The 19,699-nt window shown below is 32.4% G+C and overlaps 2 protein-coding genes across 2 annotated transcripts; one reads left to right on the top strand and one right to left on the bottom strand.

The window, feature by feature from the left end:
* The first annotated feature begins 237 nt into the window (after window positions 1-237).
* Window positions 238-6,906, top strand: LOC132734678 (uncharacterized). Its single transcript, XM_060721466.1, has 2 exons — window positions 238-402; window positions 4,982-6,906. The coding sequence occupies exon 2, from the start codon at window positions 4,989-4,991 to the stop codon at window positions 6,705-6,707; it is 1,719 nt and encodes a 572-aa protein (XP_060577449.1). The 5' UTR covers window positions 238-402; window positions 4,982-4,988; the 3' UTR covers window positions 6,708-6,906.
* A 1,390-nt stretch (window positions 6,907-8,296) lies between these two features.
* LOC132734677 (UPF0547 protein C16orf87 homolog) lies at window positions 8,297-18,163 on the bottom strand. Its single transcript, XM_060721465.1, has 5 exons — window positions 17,972-18,163; window positions 13,976-14,051; window positions 13,178-13,299; window positions 11,475-11,637; window positions 8,297-9,719 (listed from the first exon to the last, which is right to left on the bottom strand). Exons 1-5 carry the CDS (start codon window positions 18,050-18,052, stop codon window positions 9,586-9,588), a joined length of 576 nt encoding a protein of 191 aa, XP_060577448.1. The 5' UTR covers window positions 18,053-18,163; the 3' UTR covers window positions 8,297-9,585.
* Window positions 18,164-19,699: the final 1,536 nt, after the last annotated feature.

Below are 19,699 nucleotides of genomic sequence, written 5' to 3'. Positions count from 1 at the left end.
ATAGGTATGGTTTTTGTGATTAACAGTCAAAAATTTAACCAATTCATCACATAATGACGACCCTGTAAATCAATAATAATATGCAAGTTTAAAATAAATCAAACTTGTCTATTGATCTTTTCAAATATTCTCTCAATCTTAAACATAATTTATATCACCGTATTTATAAACTGAAAAATCAATCTTCAATTATTTAGTTTTACATTGAGTGATCATGTTACCATTCAATTCATCGACCGACCTGTTGTAACTATCAAACTTGTTTACACTCGTTACCAGGAAGTAGAAATAAAATATCCAAGATGGAAGGCAGACATATTTGTGTATTCAATTTTTTTTAATATTAAACACAGCAATGAATTAAAAACTGTTGGAATATAAACTCTTATTTCAAGTTAAAAGGTATGTTACTTTAAATTTCTTATGTGTTTGTTATGTAAACTAGATATGTTAAAATAACTAGATTTGTCATTGTTTATTTCCTATTTGGACAAATGTCATTCATTAAAGTTAAAAGCATAATTTTGTAGTTTATATAAAATTGTCAACTTAAATCAACTGCATGAAAAACTTATCTCTTTTATATGAATAAAAACTACATATTCTTAAAAAAATAGATATTTTAAATAAAGGTAGGGCTACGTGTAAATGAAAATAGGAATATTAGTTTAAAAAGGTAAATTTAAAATGTTTTCAGACAGACCACAGGCGCTATTATGTAAAATATTTGATTATGTGACTAGCGCCTGTGAGACAGACAGTATACCTTTTATAATTGAACAGGAGCATCAATAACAATTTAATAACAATCACTTCAAAAAGACAAAATCTACCAAAGTGGCAAAAATTAAACAGTCATCATACACATGTAATCTCAATCAAAATAAAGCATCTGATCTGTATATACACTTTATACAATGACTTTAATAGTTTATCGCTATACAGTACCTTGTATTCATCTAAAATACTTTAACAATATAAAACGCTATACTGTTTGTCTATGATAATATGAGAGTGACGTATCATTTTATGTGTACATAAAATTTTTCAACAATTGATTGGAAAGGTAAAACAGGATATTAAAGTATCGAATATAAGATTAAGATTGTACAAGAAAGTGTATATTTCTGGATGGTGAACTTGATTTGCATGTAACTCACATTTTGTTACAAGTTCAAGCTTGACAAAATGTCTCCTTTTTGATGTTTTTCATTTATTTGACATCAGACAAAAATGTATTGTCATACAAAAGTAGGTTTTTACAGTCAAACTTGAAAAAAGAGAACATGCAAGGGAAACACCAGAAATGGTCGTCTATGTCTCTTAAGACAAAGCATAAGAAAAAGTCAAAATTTAATTACGACATCTTCCCTGTGCGGTGGGGAAGTTTTTGAATAACATTAATATACATGTTTAATAATTATAATTCTCTGATAATCTAAATAGATGCTATAAATAAACAAGAGCACCGCATAAGCGTGGCAATATACGCCCAAATGCAAATCTGTTTTAAGAAATAAAATTAATAAAAAAGACTTTTCAAACATGTATACTATTTAAATATGTGTACATGTAAACTATGCTTTACCTACCCATCCCCCCATCAACCAACTGGGTACAGCCATTTTTTCATATCAGTGAAATGATTTTTGGAACAATTTCTGGGTTCTTCTATCAAATGATACATGCCAAATAACTGAGATCTGGGATTTGTAACTTAACATAAGAATACATATATGAAAATAAGTTTTTCTATCTATGTGACCCCTTGGGCAGTACCAATATTGAACCCAAGAGCATGATTTATATAAATTTTGTAGATGTCAACAAGGGATGCTTCATGTAAAATATCTAAGCTTTAACATAAATACAATATTTTTGGGCATATGGAAATATGTTGTTATTACCTTCTTTGATTCAAGGCTTTTAAAATTCAGCAATTCAAAATGCATTGGGCTACACTTATGAAGGTTCCATGATAACCGCCATATGAACACATCTGCGGATGTTTCAAAATTCAAAATTGTACCAGTTCATGTTAAATGTTGAATTCTGCTTAAGCCAGTGCTAGGGAGCGTGGACGGTAGTTTGCACTTGACAGTACCGTCCATGAACAGGCTCAATCAAACCGAGCCTGCAACATTTCAATTTTGCCGTGTTGGGCTTTCTTTAAGGATACTTATTTTCTCTATTTATCGCCACATCAGCGTTGTTTGTGCCGTGTGGAGGCCGTAAAAAGTCGCCCTGTACATTCAATCATAGATGTTATATTTCCAATCCTTAAAGATCGTTCTGCACGACATTATTGTTGTGCTTGTGGTAATTTAGTTATTTCTATTCGGCTATTTTCTTGTTAGGTGGTTCCAGTATTCCTCACCCTTAGGATATGTTGCCTGCTTTTTAAATTTGCCTTTTGACGTCATATCTGTGGTATGCAGGCTTCATAACCTCTGATCCCCTTTCAAAATTCCATTTTATTTAGTTCCACCATTGTTTTTTCGTTTAGGGCAAACGCATTTTTTTTAACTTGTGGACCATATACGGCTTTTCATGGAATGGCACTTGCGTGTCACATTGAAGGTTCCATGATAACCGCCATATGAACACATCTGCGGATGTTTCAAAATTGTACCAGTTCATAATTTAAATGTTGAATTCTGTTTAAGCCGGTGCTAGGAGGCGTGGACGGTAGTTTGCACTTGACAGTTCCGTCCATGAACAGGCTCAATCAAACCGAGCCTGCAACGTTTTCAATTTTGCCGTGTTGGACTTTCTTTAGGGATTCTTATTTTCTGTGTTTTATTATATTGGTATTTCTTCCTATGAACATATATCAGTCTTTCAATTAGAGAGAGACTGCTTACAATGGAGCAAAACAGTATTCATGTCCAACGTTTTGATAAAACTGATAAATAGTTTTGATAAATTACCTTTAGAAATTCACATTTTATATGCTATGGCTCATTACAATTTTGATCTTAGGAAGTCTGGATCTGTGTCCTGCACACCGTCTTAATATAAGTAATATTCCTGCCAAAGTTTAAAGTTCTGCGCACCGTCTTGATATAAATGATACTTGCAAAAAAGTATTTTTCAGTTCAAAAGATACAGAGCAGACACAAAATTTTGAAACTAAATGACTAAGTGTGACCTGGACCTGAGGAAGGTGAAACCTGTACTCGGCACATCGTCTCATTATGATTAACATTTCTGCCAAGTAGTTTCAATTCCTTTTTACCGGTTCAAAAGATACAGACCGGACAGCAAAACGCCTATAAATAAATTAATCTCCAGGGTGGGGCTTTTGTTTTTGTTTGTTTGTTTCATTTTACGCCTTTTCCCAACAGTATTTCAATTGTAGGAAATCCAAAATTCAAACTTGTGTTCTGCACACCGTCTCAAAATAATATATATTTCTGCCAAAAAGTTTTAATTTCTTTCTATTGGTTCAAAAGATACTGAGCGGACACAAAATTTTGATATTAAAACAAAATTACTTAGTGTGACCTTAACCTGACAAAGGTCAAACCTGCGCTCTGCACATTGTCTCATTATGGTTAATAGTTTTGCCAAAAGGTTTCAATTTCCTTCCACCTTTTTAAGAAAATATAGACCGGACAAGAAAACCTGCCCACAGACGGATGGACGGTGGGACGGACAACCAGGTGCTTGCAACAATATACGCTGAAATTCTTTTGGGCGCATAAAAATGACTTCCTAATATTTAATAACATACAAAACGGTCTTAATCCATTCATACATGTTTGATTTTCAAGAAATTTTAAGCTCAGACTCCTAAATGTTTTCTTTTACTTGTCCCTGGCGTATTAGTGGTGATGCTTTCTGTTGTGCATTAACAACTTATGTCTTTTTACAACAACTAATTCATTTAATAGCTGATCAATTTCAATGACAATTTTTTAACTTCTGATCAAGTTCAATGACAATTTTAACTGCTGATCAAGTTCAATTTAAAATGCTGATTAATTTTAATGTCATTTTTAACTGCAGATCATTGTCAATTTTAACTGCTGATCAAGTTCAATGTGAATTTTAACTGCTGATCAAGCTCAAGGTCAATTTTTACTGCTGATCAAGCTCAAGGTCAATATTAACTGCTGATCAAGCCCAATGTCAATTTTAACTGCTGATCAAGCCCAATGTCAATTTTAACTGCTGATCAAGCCCAATGTCAATTTTAACTGCTGATCAAGTTCAATGTCAATTTTGGCTGCTGATTAATTTTAATGTCAATTTTTACTGCTGATCAAGCTCAAGGTCAATATTAACTGCTGATCAAGCCGAAAGTCAATAAGCTGCTGATCAAGTTCAATGTGAATTTTAACTGCTGATCAAGCTCAAGGACAATTTTTACTGATGATCAAGCCCAATGTCAATTTTAACTGCTTATCAAGTTCAATGTCAATTTTGCAAGTTTAATGTGAATTTTAACTGCTGATCAAGCTCAATGTCAATTGTAACTGCTTATCAGGTTCAATGTCAATTTTTACTGCTGATCAAGTTCAAGGTCAATTTTAACTGCTGATGCCAGAGTAGCGTATACACTATCACAGTAAATGAGCTTTGATTTGCCTTATCAATTTTATTGAAAAATCACATGTATACTTCATTTGCATATGCTATGGTTTGGGAATTTATGTTTTCAACAAATTTATTTTGTTTTTAATTGTTGACACTTGTGATCGCATGAGGCCCTGATCTATAAAACACAAACACTTGACAGGTAAGTAGTTGCTAAATGAAAAGACTGACCACAATAAACTGAGCTTGTAAGACTGTATCTACAAAAAGACAAATACTTTTCTGAAATTCTTGTGCTTCCTGTTTACCTAACACTGAAACATTATTTTGACATCATGCTCACTTGTCTTACTGTAGGAAATATTCATTTCACACTATGATAAACTCTCAAAATCATTAAACATGGTAATTCATTTGTTTAGTTTTTCTTATGTTTCAGGGAAATCATGGCTGTCCCAGGTAAAAAAGCCACAAAACAATTTTCATCTTCCACAACTTCTATGGGTTCTGATGAAGATCTCAAACTATACTGTCAGCCATGTGATCGAGATGGACCTAGACTTCCTGCCCATGGCTATTGTACAAACTGTTCAGAGCATTTGTGTGAAACATGTTTTACCGTCCACAGAAGACACACATTGTCAAGACACCATGCATTACTTGATAAGACCAACATGCCTCAGACTCTTTCAACTGTAACTCCAAGGCAACCAGATAATTTCACAAAACCATGTCCTAAACACAACATTGAGATGATCAAGTTTTACTGCCATGATCATAAGGCTCTACTTTGCAGTGTTTGTGTAACACTTGAGCATACAGTAACATCTTGCAATGTCAACTATATACCTGACATTTCAGGCCAAACCATCAATGGCACAGAGTATCAAGATGTATTGAAGGATTTGAACGACATGACTGAGCGATCAAGCAAAATACTTCAAGACATGAAGAAAATGAATGAGTTATCGATCAAGTCTTTGACAGAAGCATTGACAGACATATTGAAATTCCGAGCAAAAATCAACCAAAGACTAGATGAAATGGAAAGACAAGTCAAAAAGGCTGCAAAAGTCATCCAAGAAGACAATGTCAAGGATCTGAAGACTGTAGAAACAGCATGTCGAGATGTATTTAAATCAGTTAAGTCATCCTCTGATGTCATTAAAAATCTTAATACTTCCAAACAAGCCAATGATTTGTTCATGGAACTAAAACATGCACAACAGATGATAAAAGAATATGAACATAGTGTTTCTAAGCTCTCAGAATTTGAAGTCAAAGAATATAATTTTGAACCAAATGAGGTAATATCAAATCTTCTTGCAAAAGAGAAGTCACTGGGGACACTGAAAGGTAGGATATTATCTCCTGCTTTGAGGTCCAGACAATGTTCACAAATGGATAAAATCGGTATCAAAACATCACAAGACAGACTTGATTGCTGGATAACAGGAATGACTCTCCTTACTCCTGATCTTCTTATCATCACAGATTATAACAACAAGGCCATAAAAATAGTTGATATCAGTAGAAAGTCTGTTCAAGCTCAGCATAACTTTGATAGTGAACCTTATGATGTCACAACAGTTTCACAAAATGAAGTTGCTGTCACATTGCCATTTCATCAAACTATTCAGTTCTTTTCTGTTTCTAGAAATAATCTCAGGAAGAAGCACACTCTACAGGTTGACGGAAAATGTTATGGTATAAGCTGTCATAAAGATAAAATGGTGGTGTCATATCTCAATCCAGCTAAAATTCAAATCCTTCTTATCAATGGCACTGTATTACAGACAATACAAGATGAAAATATTTTCAAAAATCCAAACTATATTACAACAAGTGACAATTGTATCTTTGTATCTGATTATTCATTAAAAACAGTTACCAAGTTAAACTGGCAGTGTGAGGTGACAGGTAAATATGTTTGTACAGCCAGTCCACGTGGCTTGACAATGTCAGATGATGGGACTGTGTTTGTTTGTATAGACAACAATACCATAGAAGAGATATCAGGAGACTGTAGTGAAGGACAGATTGTTGTAAAGGATATAAAATACCCTCAAGCTGTCTACTGGTCTGCTGAAACATGTACATTGTACACAAGCAACCGTGCTTTAAAAGAAAGTAACTTTATAAAACTCTTCAAACTGTCAAAATAATGAAAGAAATTTTGCTTCAAAGACAGACAAAATATTAACAAATGTACAGGGATTAACTTTTGTATGATAGATGGTGCTTATTATTGGTACTTATTAAGAACTGGTGACTGTTATTTACAGTACCTCTGTAAACAATAAACTATTTCTTTACAGTAACTCTGTAAACAAAGAAACTATTTCTCACTGGAAACAATTACAATATTAAAGTTGCCATCATCCAGATTGGTAAGGCACAAACACCCTTGGTGAGCTTATAACAAGCTTATAACAAACAGAGTGCCACCAACATTTAACATACTTGCACACAAGTAGTTTCAGCTATCTTACATAAATTTGAACTGTGACAGTTGTTGTCTAAATGTTGTTTTTTACTGTTTTTTTTTTTGTTTTTTTTTTGTTTTTTTTTGTTAAAAACGTTTACTTGACAAACTGGTGTATCTTTTTACTTCTAGACTAGTGGCTTAAACAATCCATTGTCACAATGAACATTCAGAGAATAAACTTATATGTAACACATAATCAATCTGATGAAAGTCAGCTCCAAATTAATGCTAAGCATAGGATTTGACAAGCAACAACAGGATGTCATCTTCATATGACCTTTCAAACAGTCAATCATAGGCAAGCTTTCACAATTTGAAAGTGATGCTGTTTCTAGTCTAAACTGCTTGGAAACCAATATTGAGTAAATGTTCTTCATCTTACAAAACGCACTCGTGTATAATTATAGTTACTTATCACTCCTTTGATTACATAACTTAATCATTTTGAATAGTGATGTTTCTAGCAAAGTTAACATTTTTGTTTTTGTTCTAGTTGTCTAGATATAACTTAATATTGTTTAATGTTTGTTAGCCAGCATTAATCAAATTTAGTGTTTGAAAATATTTTGTCCAATAGATATGCAGTTTGAAATAAAGTTTAACATTAAATGCATATATATTAAGAGTGACAGATTTAACGGAATAAATACTGCCTTAACAGACACTTACCTACATAATGCTTGAAATAATGTTTTGAATATGTACACAGTGACAGTATGATACAGTACGCTGATTTACCAGCATAATTGGTGCTGATTTAATGAATTAAATGTAATAAAGAATTTTTAAAATTAAACGATTTCATTGGGCGAAATATCACTTCAACCACTTATTTGCTTAAATTAAAAAGCGTTCTTTCGTACGACATGCATTACACTAGGATCTTTAAAAAATATTTGTATGACCCTGAATACTCTTCAAATATCTGATGAATATAGCAAGTTTTTAACTAAGGGACAAAACTAAAAAGTATTTTTGCAAAAAGGTCCATGGTTTTTGCCCTTGTAATGTAACAGTTTTCAATAAATCTCCGTAAGCTACAATTTTCATATATCCATATAGGCAGAATGAATACTCTCTTAATAAAGAATCAATTTAAACTTTGCATGATTTTAGAAACATTTTGAGCGAAAAGAAATTGGAGTCACCTAGCGTTTGTTGAGTAACCTGTCCTAGAATATAAACACATTTCAGTATGCAACAATTTAATGGCTAATACTTAGTAAGTGTGCAGAAAATGTGAATACATTAGACAATGCGAATACATTATACAACTTTTCAAATTCCATTTATTTCAAAATGTAAGTTTTATCAATATCTTCAATACAATAAACAATATAATTATCACAAAAACAAAATTTGAGAGAGAAAATATATACAACTACAGCATAAAAATGTTTTTACAAATACTACACACCACTTTCTATTTTATTCTGTTACAAAGTTTCCAACTTAAAAGGCGCTCCACTGAGGTCCAAAAATATGAAAACAAAATTCAAAATTCCTATATAGATCTACTTGGGCACTTAAAACAGAAAATGTACACAAGGTTACAAAGAAATATTCTCAGAATTAATAAATCCCCCCCAAAAAAATTGTGTCATTCATAACCGATTTGAATTAAAACCTTTAGAATGCTTTTCATTTGTGTGTTAGTTCCTCAACTTGAGCAAATGATTTTCTAAAAAGATTATTCGTCAAGTGGGACAATTTTTTTTTTAAATTCCTGTCCTGTCATGTTAAAAAAACCTCAGTGATATCCCTTCAAAAAGTAAAAAGTTATATATCTGATGTCTAAATAAAAACGTAAGATTTTGAACAACATTACTCCATATGCAATTATAAAATTAACAAACATTACAATAGATATAGTTTTATACCCTCTTAAAAAATACTATAAATTGGCAATATCCTCTAACGCATTCTGGTCCATAAACATATAAAAATGACACTTTTCTCAAAGAAATACAAGTTTTTATAAGTGTCTGTGTACAACTTGACATCATGACCCGATTATTCCACTTTTAGTTACATAGTGATACATTGTTTATCAAAATAACTGTAACTAAATTAGATATGTAAATTAAAGGTGCATCTAGTTATGCAGAGGCCAAAATTTCTACATGTGAAATACTCCAATTTACACACAGTTTAAAGTCATAACAATGTATGTGTAAACATTTTCACAATGTTGCCAAGAAAAAATATAGTTCTTTTCTCCAGGAATTTAATTTCGGTTAAATATATGCATCTTGGGCAATACAATATCTGAATACATTTTCATATATAAAATTTATGCATATTCATAAGTATACACATTTTTATCTTGTTAAAACAGGCTCTTATATTATTATATTCAACATCCACTAAATTAACATATTGCACTGATTTACACCATTTCTGCAAGACAATTTCTCCTTAGTTTTTAAATGAACACATTTTGGTCCTTGAAAAACTCTTTTTCAAAAGTGAACATAGTCAATTTCACTATGATTTCTACATAAGAAATAATCACAGTCTATGTTTCAAATTAAGCTCTGGTTTTCATTTTTTCCTCAGACTGGTTTGAAATTTTGTGTAGAGAACTTCCTGTTGATTTCTGCCAGAATTATCTTGTACTGCATGAATTTCTCTGGTGGAAGGTTGGCATACCAGTCTTCTTCTGGTAGAGGTGATTTTGTTTCTGAACCTGGACATGGATAAGAAACAACTTTGGTGATTGGACAATAACTCCAAGACATAAATATGAAGAGCTTTCAGTTTCACAGAGTGCTCAACTAATTTTCAGTGCTTGATAGTAAAACAAAATAATGGATACTGTATTAATTAAAGGGAAGAATATTTCTTTCAAAATACATGACACAGGAAAATCAAAACAGGCCATAATTCAATCAAAATCCATCCTAGGGACTTTGAACTATATATGTGTAAGACTTTGAACTAGTTATGTGTAAGACTTTGAAATATGTATGTGTAAGACTTTGAACTATGTACGAGGGTTGTCCCAAAAGTCCGTGACAAATTTTATAGCCGGTTCATTTTTAACGCCAAAAGAAAATAATTCACACATATAACCGTTAAGTTTATTATTTAACATTACAACAAATCATTTACAAAAAAATTACCCTAGTTACTTGGAAATTTTCAGTATAAACGACATTGGTTTGAGTTGCCGGCGCACGTCATATAATTTACATTTTGTTATGAATAGGCTGAAATTAATTACGTATATTTCAAATATCTGATGATGTGTCTGCACAATGTCACATTGACTACCTCTTCTGCTATGTTTAAATCATCTCTAAAAATTTTAGTTAAATAACTTAAAAAACGAAAAAGATACGAATAAATGAAAATATCTCATATAACATAGGAAAGTTAAAATGACGACGTTCGAAGAATTTGCGGCGCTAAGAACATGTCACTCGGGTTTCATGACTATTTAGAGATGACACATGTAACGATTTTCAACAAATATACCAAATATAACAGTTTAGCAACATATTCTGAGCATTTGTGTACAAAAGGCATGAACGGAACCAGAGTTTTGCGCTACAAAAAGCGAAAATAAGGAAAACACGGATAGGAAGACCGATCTTCGTCGCCTATTTCCTACAGCTAAAACAGGAGTAACGAGACCGGAAGTTCGCGTATAGCAAAAATTAATGTATGCCATCCAAACATTCAACAGACATTAACAACCACATGATTTAAGTCAGAAATTGACGATTTATGGGTACAATTATTGCGTTGAAAGCCATTGAGAGTATTTGAGAAAGGCGCCTTATATGGATTTAACGCCATCTTTGACGTTGGACGTGCGCGGCGATTCAGTTAGTTGCCATGGTGTTTATGGCATATTTTTGTTGTTTGTTGATATTTATCTATGAAAATTTGTGAAAATGTTTAAATTATATGGGTTTATAACATATTAAAATATCAAATTCGTACCTGTTTTATTTAGCTTTTAAACAATCTTGTCACAGAATATTGGGACAACCCTCGTATGTCTAAGACATTGAACTATATATGTGTAAGACATGTGTGAAGTTGCAGTGAAATTGCAAAAGAAGTTGCACATAAAACTTTGGTTATAACCAGAGTTTTATACAAATGCCATGATGTGTATATTCTTATCCGGTAATGCAGGAATGTGCAAAAGTTACACCAAATCTGTGCAAATATATGTCAGATGAAAGCACTATGACAAGGAAATAGACTAATATATATATTATAGTAAATAAAATTTAATGAAACTCAAATATGTTGCGGCTGCTAAGACATAACATTTCAACTTCATTGACCAATATAAAATATTTCAAGAGAAGAGTTTATTTTTCAAGATCATTCATGAAAATGATGACCAGGCTTCCATATTGTATACGACTTTAGTGTAACCAAAACTGAGTAACTAAGATAACTATTAAGTAAATTAAACACTAACCTTTATCTGAAGGATCTATACTAGCACATACACTAGCAACACTTTTCGGCCGACCTCTTCTTCTCTTTGGAGCATCAGCATCATCTGTGGGAACCTTCACTGGGATTGTGGTAGGTTTAGGTGCTGTACTTGTGCTACCAATACTAGATATACTGGCTGTACTCTGACAAAATAATATTTAATATTTTCATGAGCAAATTTTATTTAATCAAAATTCAAATACTTGTGAGCTCATGGTAGGAGAGTTACAATTTTCAGATACCCTGGTATATAGTTATGTTGAATGTAATGAAAGGTTTTAAATGTTTATATCAAGTAAGATTTTGAAAAATCTATCCATAGTTTGGGTTCTGGTCATCCTGTTGTTACTTTTATTTTTAGTTGAGTTTTCAGGCACAGGTCATATTGTGTCTTTCTAGCTTTAGACTAAACTAGAAATGTGTCCATAGGACACGGGTGCCCCCACCGCGCCACTGTTCTGTCAATCTTTTTACTAAGTCAAGGGAAATAACTCTACAAATACTGGATAAATCCACAAGCGAAACCCCAGGTGCAAATCTAAATATGCTGAGCAACCTGCCCATAAGGTTTAATGACTATGTCAAATCCTTTTTGAGTAACTTGCGACACAAGTTGAAAATTGCAAAAATTTTCTAAGTGAAGGGCAATAACTCTAAAAATACTAAATAAATCCAGACGAAAATACCTGGTGCACAACTGCACATGCTGATCAATATTCCTGTAAAGTTACATGACTCTAGGTCAAATACTTTTTGAGTTACGTGCGACACATGTTGAAAATTGCAAAATTTTACTAAGTCAAGGGCAATAACTCTGAAAATACTAAAAATATCCACACGAAAATACCCAGGTGCACAACTACACATGCTGATCAACATTCCTGTAAAGTTTCATGACTCTAGGTCAAATACTTTTTGAGTTACGTGCGACACAAGTTGAAAATTGCAAAATTTTACTAAGTCAAGGGCAATAACTCTGAAAATACTAAAAATATCCACACGAAAATACCCAGGTGCACAACTACACATGCTGATCAACATTCCTGTAAAGTTTAATGACTCTAGGTCAAATACTTTTTGAGTTACGTGCGACACAAAAGTGAACGGACGGACGGAAGGACGGACAGACGAGGGTAAATCTAAATGCCCGCCACTTACGTGGGGGCACAAAAAGTGGAAAAAACCAGGGTTCCCTTTTGAGCATTATTACTGGCACAAGCTGGCACCTAATTAGAATCACCAACCTTCCATAAGCTAGTTGGATAGCATACTCATATGAAATCTTTAGTATTGTTACAAATTCAAACCCACAGCAGTTGGGTACAAGTGATTCAAAGTCAGTGACAGTAGCCACACAGCCATGGAGGCTCCATCAAGTAGTAAATAATAAGGTGTGGTGAGAAATAAGTGCTTAAGCAATATTTTGTTATTGGACTGTTCAACAAAATGAAAAGAGCATGACTACTAGTATCTCTTGATGATGAACTTTCATTTTTTTATTATTATTCAAATAGATGATAAAAGCACTTAAAGCTCCTCATGTGCCTAAATCAGGGATAAAAGATCAGAATCTATTGACATATTGTAATCAACTAATAAAATGTCAAAACTAAACTTATGAAAACAGATTTTATGAATGATTTATACTGACATTAATTTTAATTCTCAGTTTATCGACCATACCTCTTTTCTTTTCCTTTTCTTTTTAAACTGATTATCAACTTTCATGGCATTAAAGAAGTCGGGTCTTTCTCTACGAATTCTTTCTGTCCTTCGTATCTTAGCATCAACCTCTTTGTCATCATCTAAAAAATAGGAAAATTATAGTCCAATAATTATGTTAGTTAGTTCAATACAACTTACAATAAATGCCTTTTTATGTGTGTTGGCCTGGCAGAGTGGTTAACATGTCAGACTAGCAATCTAAGGATTGCTGACCATGTGGGTTTAAACCCTGTCAGAGGCAAGCCTTTGTTTCCTTGAGCAGGAAACTTTACATTCATTGCTTAGTACTGGTTGGTTCAAGAATTGGATTCAAGAGTGTTTCAATAAGCTTATATCTTCCAACACAATCCAACTAAAATAAATTTGTATAAACTACATGCCTTTTTCATTATGATCTTTTTTTATATACATATATGATAATTAACAATTCAAACATCTTATTATTACATGTATGAATAATTTTTACCAGCTCAAAACACAGTGTGGCAATACCACACGTGACCTGAACATTATTTGCGGCATCATTTCCAAGACAAATATTGCTCGATTTGAAAAGCAATAATAGCCTTGTAATTATTAGTGGCGTAAATCTACAGTTTAAAGCAGTTTTCAGAATTGGTTGCAAAAAGCGAAGAAACATTTATTCCGTTCTATAATGCAGACTATAAATCATTTTTGCCAGTCATATCTCAACATCTGGTTTACTGGATAACTTTAAATGAAAATGAAATTACAACATAGTACCTTTATGCTTACCTTTTGGAGTTTTGACAGATTTTGCTGGAGTTACGTAACATTTACACAGTGGACACATTTTGCAAGCTACTGGAATCTAAAATTAAAGTATCACCATATTATTAATCATTTTGTACATTGTATTTTTACTAAACCTATACATCATGAAAACAAACAGAGCTGTTATCTTTTTAAAGCATTGTGTGCCTGAATGGGGTGCTTTGAAAATGGGAACCAACATTTTACTGAATTGCTCCGACTTTAGCTAGACTGGTTCCCATATTCACTTTTTTATTTGTCAGAAGATTTTTTTTAAAATGAAGTTAACAGTGATAGTTTTGTTGTTTATTTTGACTGTTGTTGGGAGCCATGTTTGAATTTGTCAAATGATTTATTTAAATTGCGTAAATCGGCAATAGTTTTGATGTTAATTTTGCCTGTTGTGTTGTTTGTATATATTAAAGATGAAGTTTAAAATGTAGAATAATATGCTCTGTGTCGATAGAATCAAGGGTTATGTGAAAATATTGGAAATGGAATAAAAAAGTTGATTTTGAAGGCAGGTGTGCGGATTTGTATACATTTGAACACAGGGCTCTAGCTAGAACAAAATTTTAGGGAGAAGTGACTCCTCCTTCAGCTCCTATCAAAGAGAAGTTTGAAGACATAGGGAGAAGTGAAAAAGTGCTAGGCACATTGATTTGATCTATAAAAAGATGTTTTATCTATTTACTCAGATATATTAATATTTGAATTATATATATAAAAGATGTACATAATAGGATTACAAATGCAGATTTTTTTATGTAATACAAATACAGATTTTTTTATTTTAATTCAACAAGTATTATATTGCATTAATAATAAGACATAATGGGGTTACGGCCTAAAATGAATGGACAGAAATCGAGTGGTGATCGTCTGATGCTCTGTCTTTTCAATGAAATAAAAGTTAAAAACCAAAAATCATGATTTCCTAAAAAATCAAAGTTATTTTCCATTTATTAAATCCGTTTTTTTTTATGTTCATTGGTTTTTTTTATAGATTAATGTTTTGAGTAAAGTACACACAAAACAATAAACAAGAGCTGTCCGTAAGACAGCGCGCTCGACTTTTTTATTGCTTGCCAATAAAAAAAGTTTTTGCAGTAAAAGGCAATACAAGAATCTCTGTATTTTTAAAGTGAACTAGTTGTTTGATACCCTTGAATATTACAGCAATGTTTATATGACATAATTTATGGTAAAGTGAACAAGTGGATAGGAATGAATTTTTTTAGATTTTTTAAGTTTTTTAGTGCTTGCCTATAATACAAAACATTGACAGTTAAGGGCCATAATTCAAATAAAATCTTTGACAGAATTACCTTCTCCTGGACATGTTTGGGAATCATGATTGTAAACAAGTATTCCAACTTTCAAATTAATATCTCAAACAGTTCAGTCAAAAAGTGGACTGGTACTAAAAACTTAACCAAGATTCTAAGTCGATAAAAGACCTTAATTTTTAAAACAAATCCTTGACAGAGTTACCTTCTCTTGCGTACAGATGGGGGTAATGATGTGAAATAGCATTAAAAGTTTCAAAGCAATATCTCAAAGGGTTAAGGCAATAAGTGGATTTTACCCATATTCAATGTATTTTCTAAGTCAAAAAGGGGCATAATTCTGTCAAAAACCTTGACAGAGTTATGTCCTCTTGTCTGTTGATGAAGGTCGTGATGGTAAACAAGTATGGTCAGTTTCAAAGCAATACCTCCAATGGTTTTGAAATAAAGTGAGGTGGTACAAAAACTTAACCAAGCTCAATACACTTTCTAAGTCAAAAAAGGGCCATAATTCTGTCAAAAACCTTGACAGAGTTATGTACTCTTGTCTGTAGATGGAGGTTATGATGGTGAACAAGTATGGTAAGTTTCAAAGCCATACTTGTAATACTTCTGAAATAAAGTGGGGTGGTACGAAAAACTTAACCAAGGTGTGACGCCAACGCCGACGCCGACGCCGGGGCGAGTAGGATAGCTCCCCTTTTCATAGAAAAGTCGAGCTAAAAATTACAGGTTGTAATGTTAAAACAGATTAATTCTATAGTCTTTCATCACATTTTAACAGGTGTTTATATGATCCAGTTTTAATGAATTTAGTTATTTACCAATTGTGAATCTGTTCTTTTGCTACTGCTATTCAAAGAAGATCAAAGGTGCCGCCGACTTTAACTTGATGCAAACATAACTGTGTCAAGCCATTTACTTGTGCTGCTGTTGTGTATTAATTTATATGCAAGTAATTTAACACGTTCAGTGTGACGTTGTGTGTAATAACTGTCAAATAAAGTAAGACCGAGTGCGGTTGTAAACTTTTTAAATTGCTGATTTAAAAGTGGCAAGTGTCGTATAAATTAAATTATGCTCAAATAATTGTGATATTGACCTTTTCGAAAACCTAGCTAAACACCGTTTTCCGGACCGTTACCGTTTTAGCTGTGGGGAATTACACCAAATGAAGTAAATAACACAGTTACCTGATATTTCTATTTTTCTATCATTATTTAAGCGTTTAAGGTGAAAAAATTGATGTTTTTGAAAATTATCAATATTCCTTTAATATCTATTGCAAATTATTCAAAAAAATAAATTATTTATAATGAAAATCAATAAAATTCAAACAGACGTAGTGGAATCCTCCATAATAAACAAGGATATTTTCTTGTGTATTTACTTTACTTTTTGTATGGAATTATTCATACAATGATATTTAATTATTTTCTTATAAAGAAATAACTGTTTTATTTCAATTTAATTTAAAAAAAGGCCGAAAACATCGAGTTCGCTATTACACTCCATTAGGTGAATTCCCAAGAGCTATGTACAGAAAGTACCGGAAAACGGTGTTTAGCTAGGTTTTCGAATTCGTGAATTTTCATCGGCAAATTAGAGGGCAATTATGTCCGATTAATCTGCATGTCATGTCTCTTAAAGGTGTTAATTGCGGTCAATTATCGGCAGTAACTGTTTAGTCACCAATTCAGTTTAAGTTATGCCTGGAGGCGAAGATTATATTTATTGACAAGTGCTGCGTAGTACGTAAAGATTTGTACATAAGGTAAGTAAAAAGGCTTACACGTCTATATGGTGAACCGTGACATACTCCCCTGCTATATTGAAATTCATCCTCTGTTTCACAGGGGCAGCACGAAATACCCAAATATACCCAAATATTGTCCAAATATACTAAAAATAACGTCCAAATATACTAAAAATAAATGTTTAATAACAAAAAGTGCTGTTTTTATTATGAATTACAATATAAACGTTCACTAAGAATAAGATAAAACCATACATACCCATTTATACACTTTCCTATCACCAAAATATAGAATCTACCCAAATACAGTATACTCCATTAAAGCTATATTAAAATTAAATTAAAGAAAATAATACGATGGACACTTGTATGAAATTTGAACAAAGTAATACACTAAAAAAATGTAGACAACAAATTTTATCATATCTTTATCATATATTGCTAGTATATTCATTAATGAACCTAAATAAGCCAATGTCACAAGATTATTTTTATTTTGTCTTACAACATCTGAATGAATGAAAGTTATAGTTGCCTAAGTCATACAATGTTATAAATATTAATTCATTTTCTCATCATAATCTGTATTTTATACAAACAAAAATGATTATTGCTATATTTGGGTATATATGGGCAATATTTGGGTATATTTGGGTGTATTTGGGTATTTCGTGCCGCCGGTTTCACAGAGTTATAGAGCTATGTGAATTAAACTCTGAGCTATATCCGTTCGGCGCCAAATGTCACAGAGTGAGAAAAATGTGCAGACTGGCCTGGACTCAAACCCGGGATTCTCGGAATACCTTACCGTGGCTCTACCGATTTAGCTATCCAGCCGTTTACACATCTTCTCATCTAAATAGTGAACAGTTCTGAACCGTGACACAAGAAACCTGCAAAACATGCAAAATTTAGAGAAAACGTAAAATTTACCTCTTTACTACATTCAGTGCATTTCTTCACCACTTTAAAATCTGACCTAGAACGTTCAGTTTTTGTTGAATTTCGTCTCATTTTGAACAACTGTGATCAAATAGACTTATATATAGACGCAAAAATCAAATATAAAACAAAGAAAATAAACAAAAAATCTTCCTAGTATTGAAACGCTTGAAATATTTAACCAAGCGCCTTTTTGAAAAATTATCATCAACAATGAACCCAAAGATCTATAATCGGCGGCATTATGAGTATAAAATTTGAATGATTTTATATGGTAGGAAGTAAAAGTTCACTATGTACAGTTAAAACTTAAAAGCAAAGATAGATTTAAAGGCAAACCACCACCATCCTCACAAAGAATAATCAGAGACTGGGGTTAGACCAATATGGGTTAGGATCGGAATTTCAGAATCTTATAGTTCTTGGTAAGGAGTTAGGGTAATAGTTGTTTCGAAAGAGGGTATTTATATTTCATACATTTATTCCACACCATCAAGGCCGTCGTCGATGGTCCGGCCGGTCCGGCCTTGGCCGGACCAATATTTTGGCCAAAATGAGTAAAAATGAGTAAACAAAAATAAAAAAAAAAAAAAAAAAAAACACGCATCGCTGATTAGCAATTTGACACTTAACTGGCCCCTTATGCAATACGCGGGAACATACAAACATGACGCGAAGAAACAAATGGACATTGTTAATTGACCAGGTATATGTAGGGGTCCTACGAAGTTAAGTGTGAAGATTATTGTGCATTATGAATATCTTGAACTAGTATGCCTGAATTCTCCGAGAACTTAATAATATTTTATTGATTGTACACGGCAATGGAAGAAATCAATGTTAGCGCATACAGTTGCTGAGACATAATACTTTAAACCTCATAAAAAAAATTCCATGAAAATGTTTATTTTTCAAGATCATTTGTGAAAATGACGACCTGACGGCGATTTTTTAGTCTCGCTGATGTCTTTAAATGCAATAACATACATATTACTTTATGATTTTTATATATGGTGTACCTGAGACATTTTCCAATCTACTTGTGTCATATTACACATAATTTAGCAGATAAAACGTAATTAATTGAGACTAATTTTACGACGTAACGCGGAATTCGTGAATGTAGCACTAAAGCAACGGCGGTTATCTTATTAAAAGTAGCTTAATCTTATTTTACCAGCTTCCTTCTAAAGTTATACGACACTAAGTCTTGTAGTTTGACAAATGTCTTAGGTATACAGAAAATAAAAAAAAATGTTTTAAATGTGTTAAATGTATAATAATTATATTTATTTGACGAAACACAAAAGTCACCTTCAAAACGGTAATGGGATTCTCTTTCTAACGAATGATCTAAAGAAGTAAACATGTTCCTGAAAACAAATTGTAATGCTGGTTAAAGTATAATGTCGTAGCGTGGGATGAAATTGTGACAAGATCAACAAGTGAGAGTATCGTTCACGGGAAGCAGCCTCTAATAACGTGTAGCTAGACAAGACTATGGCGGCTATAATTGTATATTGCAATAATTGTTTAAATAATTTTGTATGGTTGTTTGACAGAATTGTTTAGCCTTTGTAACATTTTACATTCCATTCCATTGTTTTGTTATAGTCTTACATGACATACCCGGCTGCTGACCTTTAAAAGGTGAAGAAATGGTTATACATTAGTATTTTTTTCTATAGTTAATTTCAATTCAGTATTGTACAGCATTTA

The sequence above is a fragment of the Ruditapes philippinarum genome, unplaced genomic scaffold (assembly GCF_026571515.1).
Source record: "Ruditapes philippinarum isolate M1 unplaced genomic scaffold, ASM2657151v2 ctg7195_1_1_1_1, whole genome shotgun sequence".
Taxonomy (NCBI): Eukaryota; Metazoa; Mollusca; class Bivalvia; order Venerida; family Veneridae; genus Ruditapes; species Ruditapes philippinarum.
This window is presented reverse-complemented; position numbering and strand designations above follow the sequence as displayed.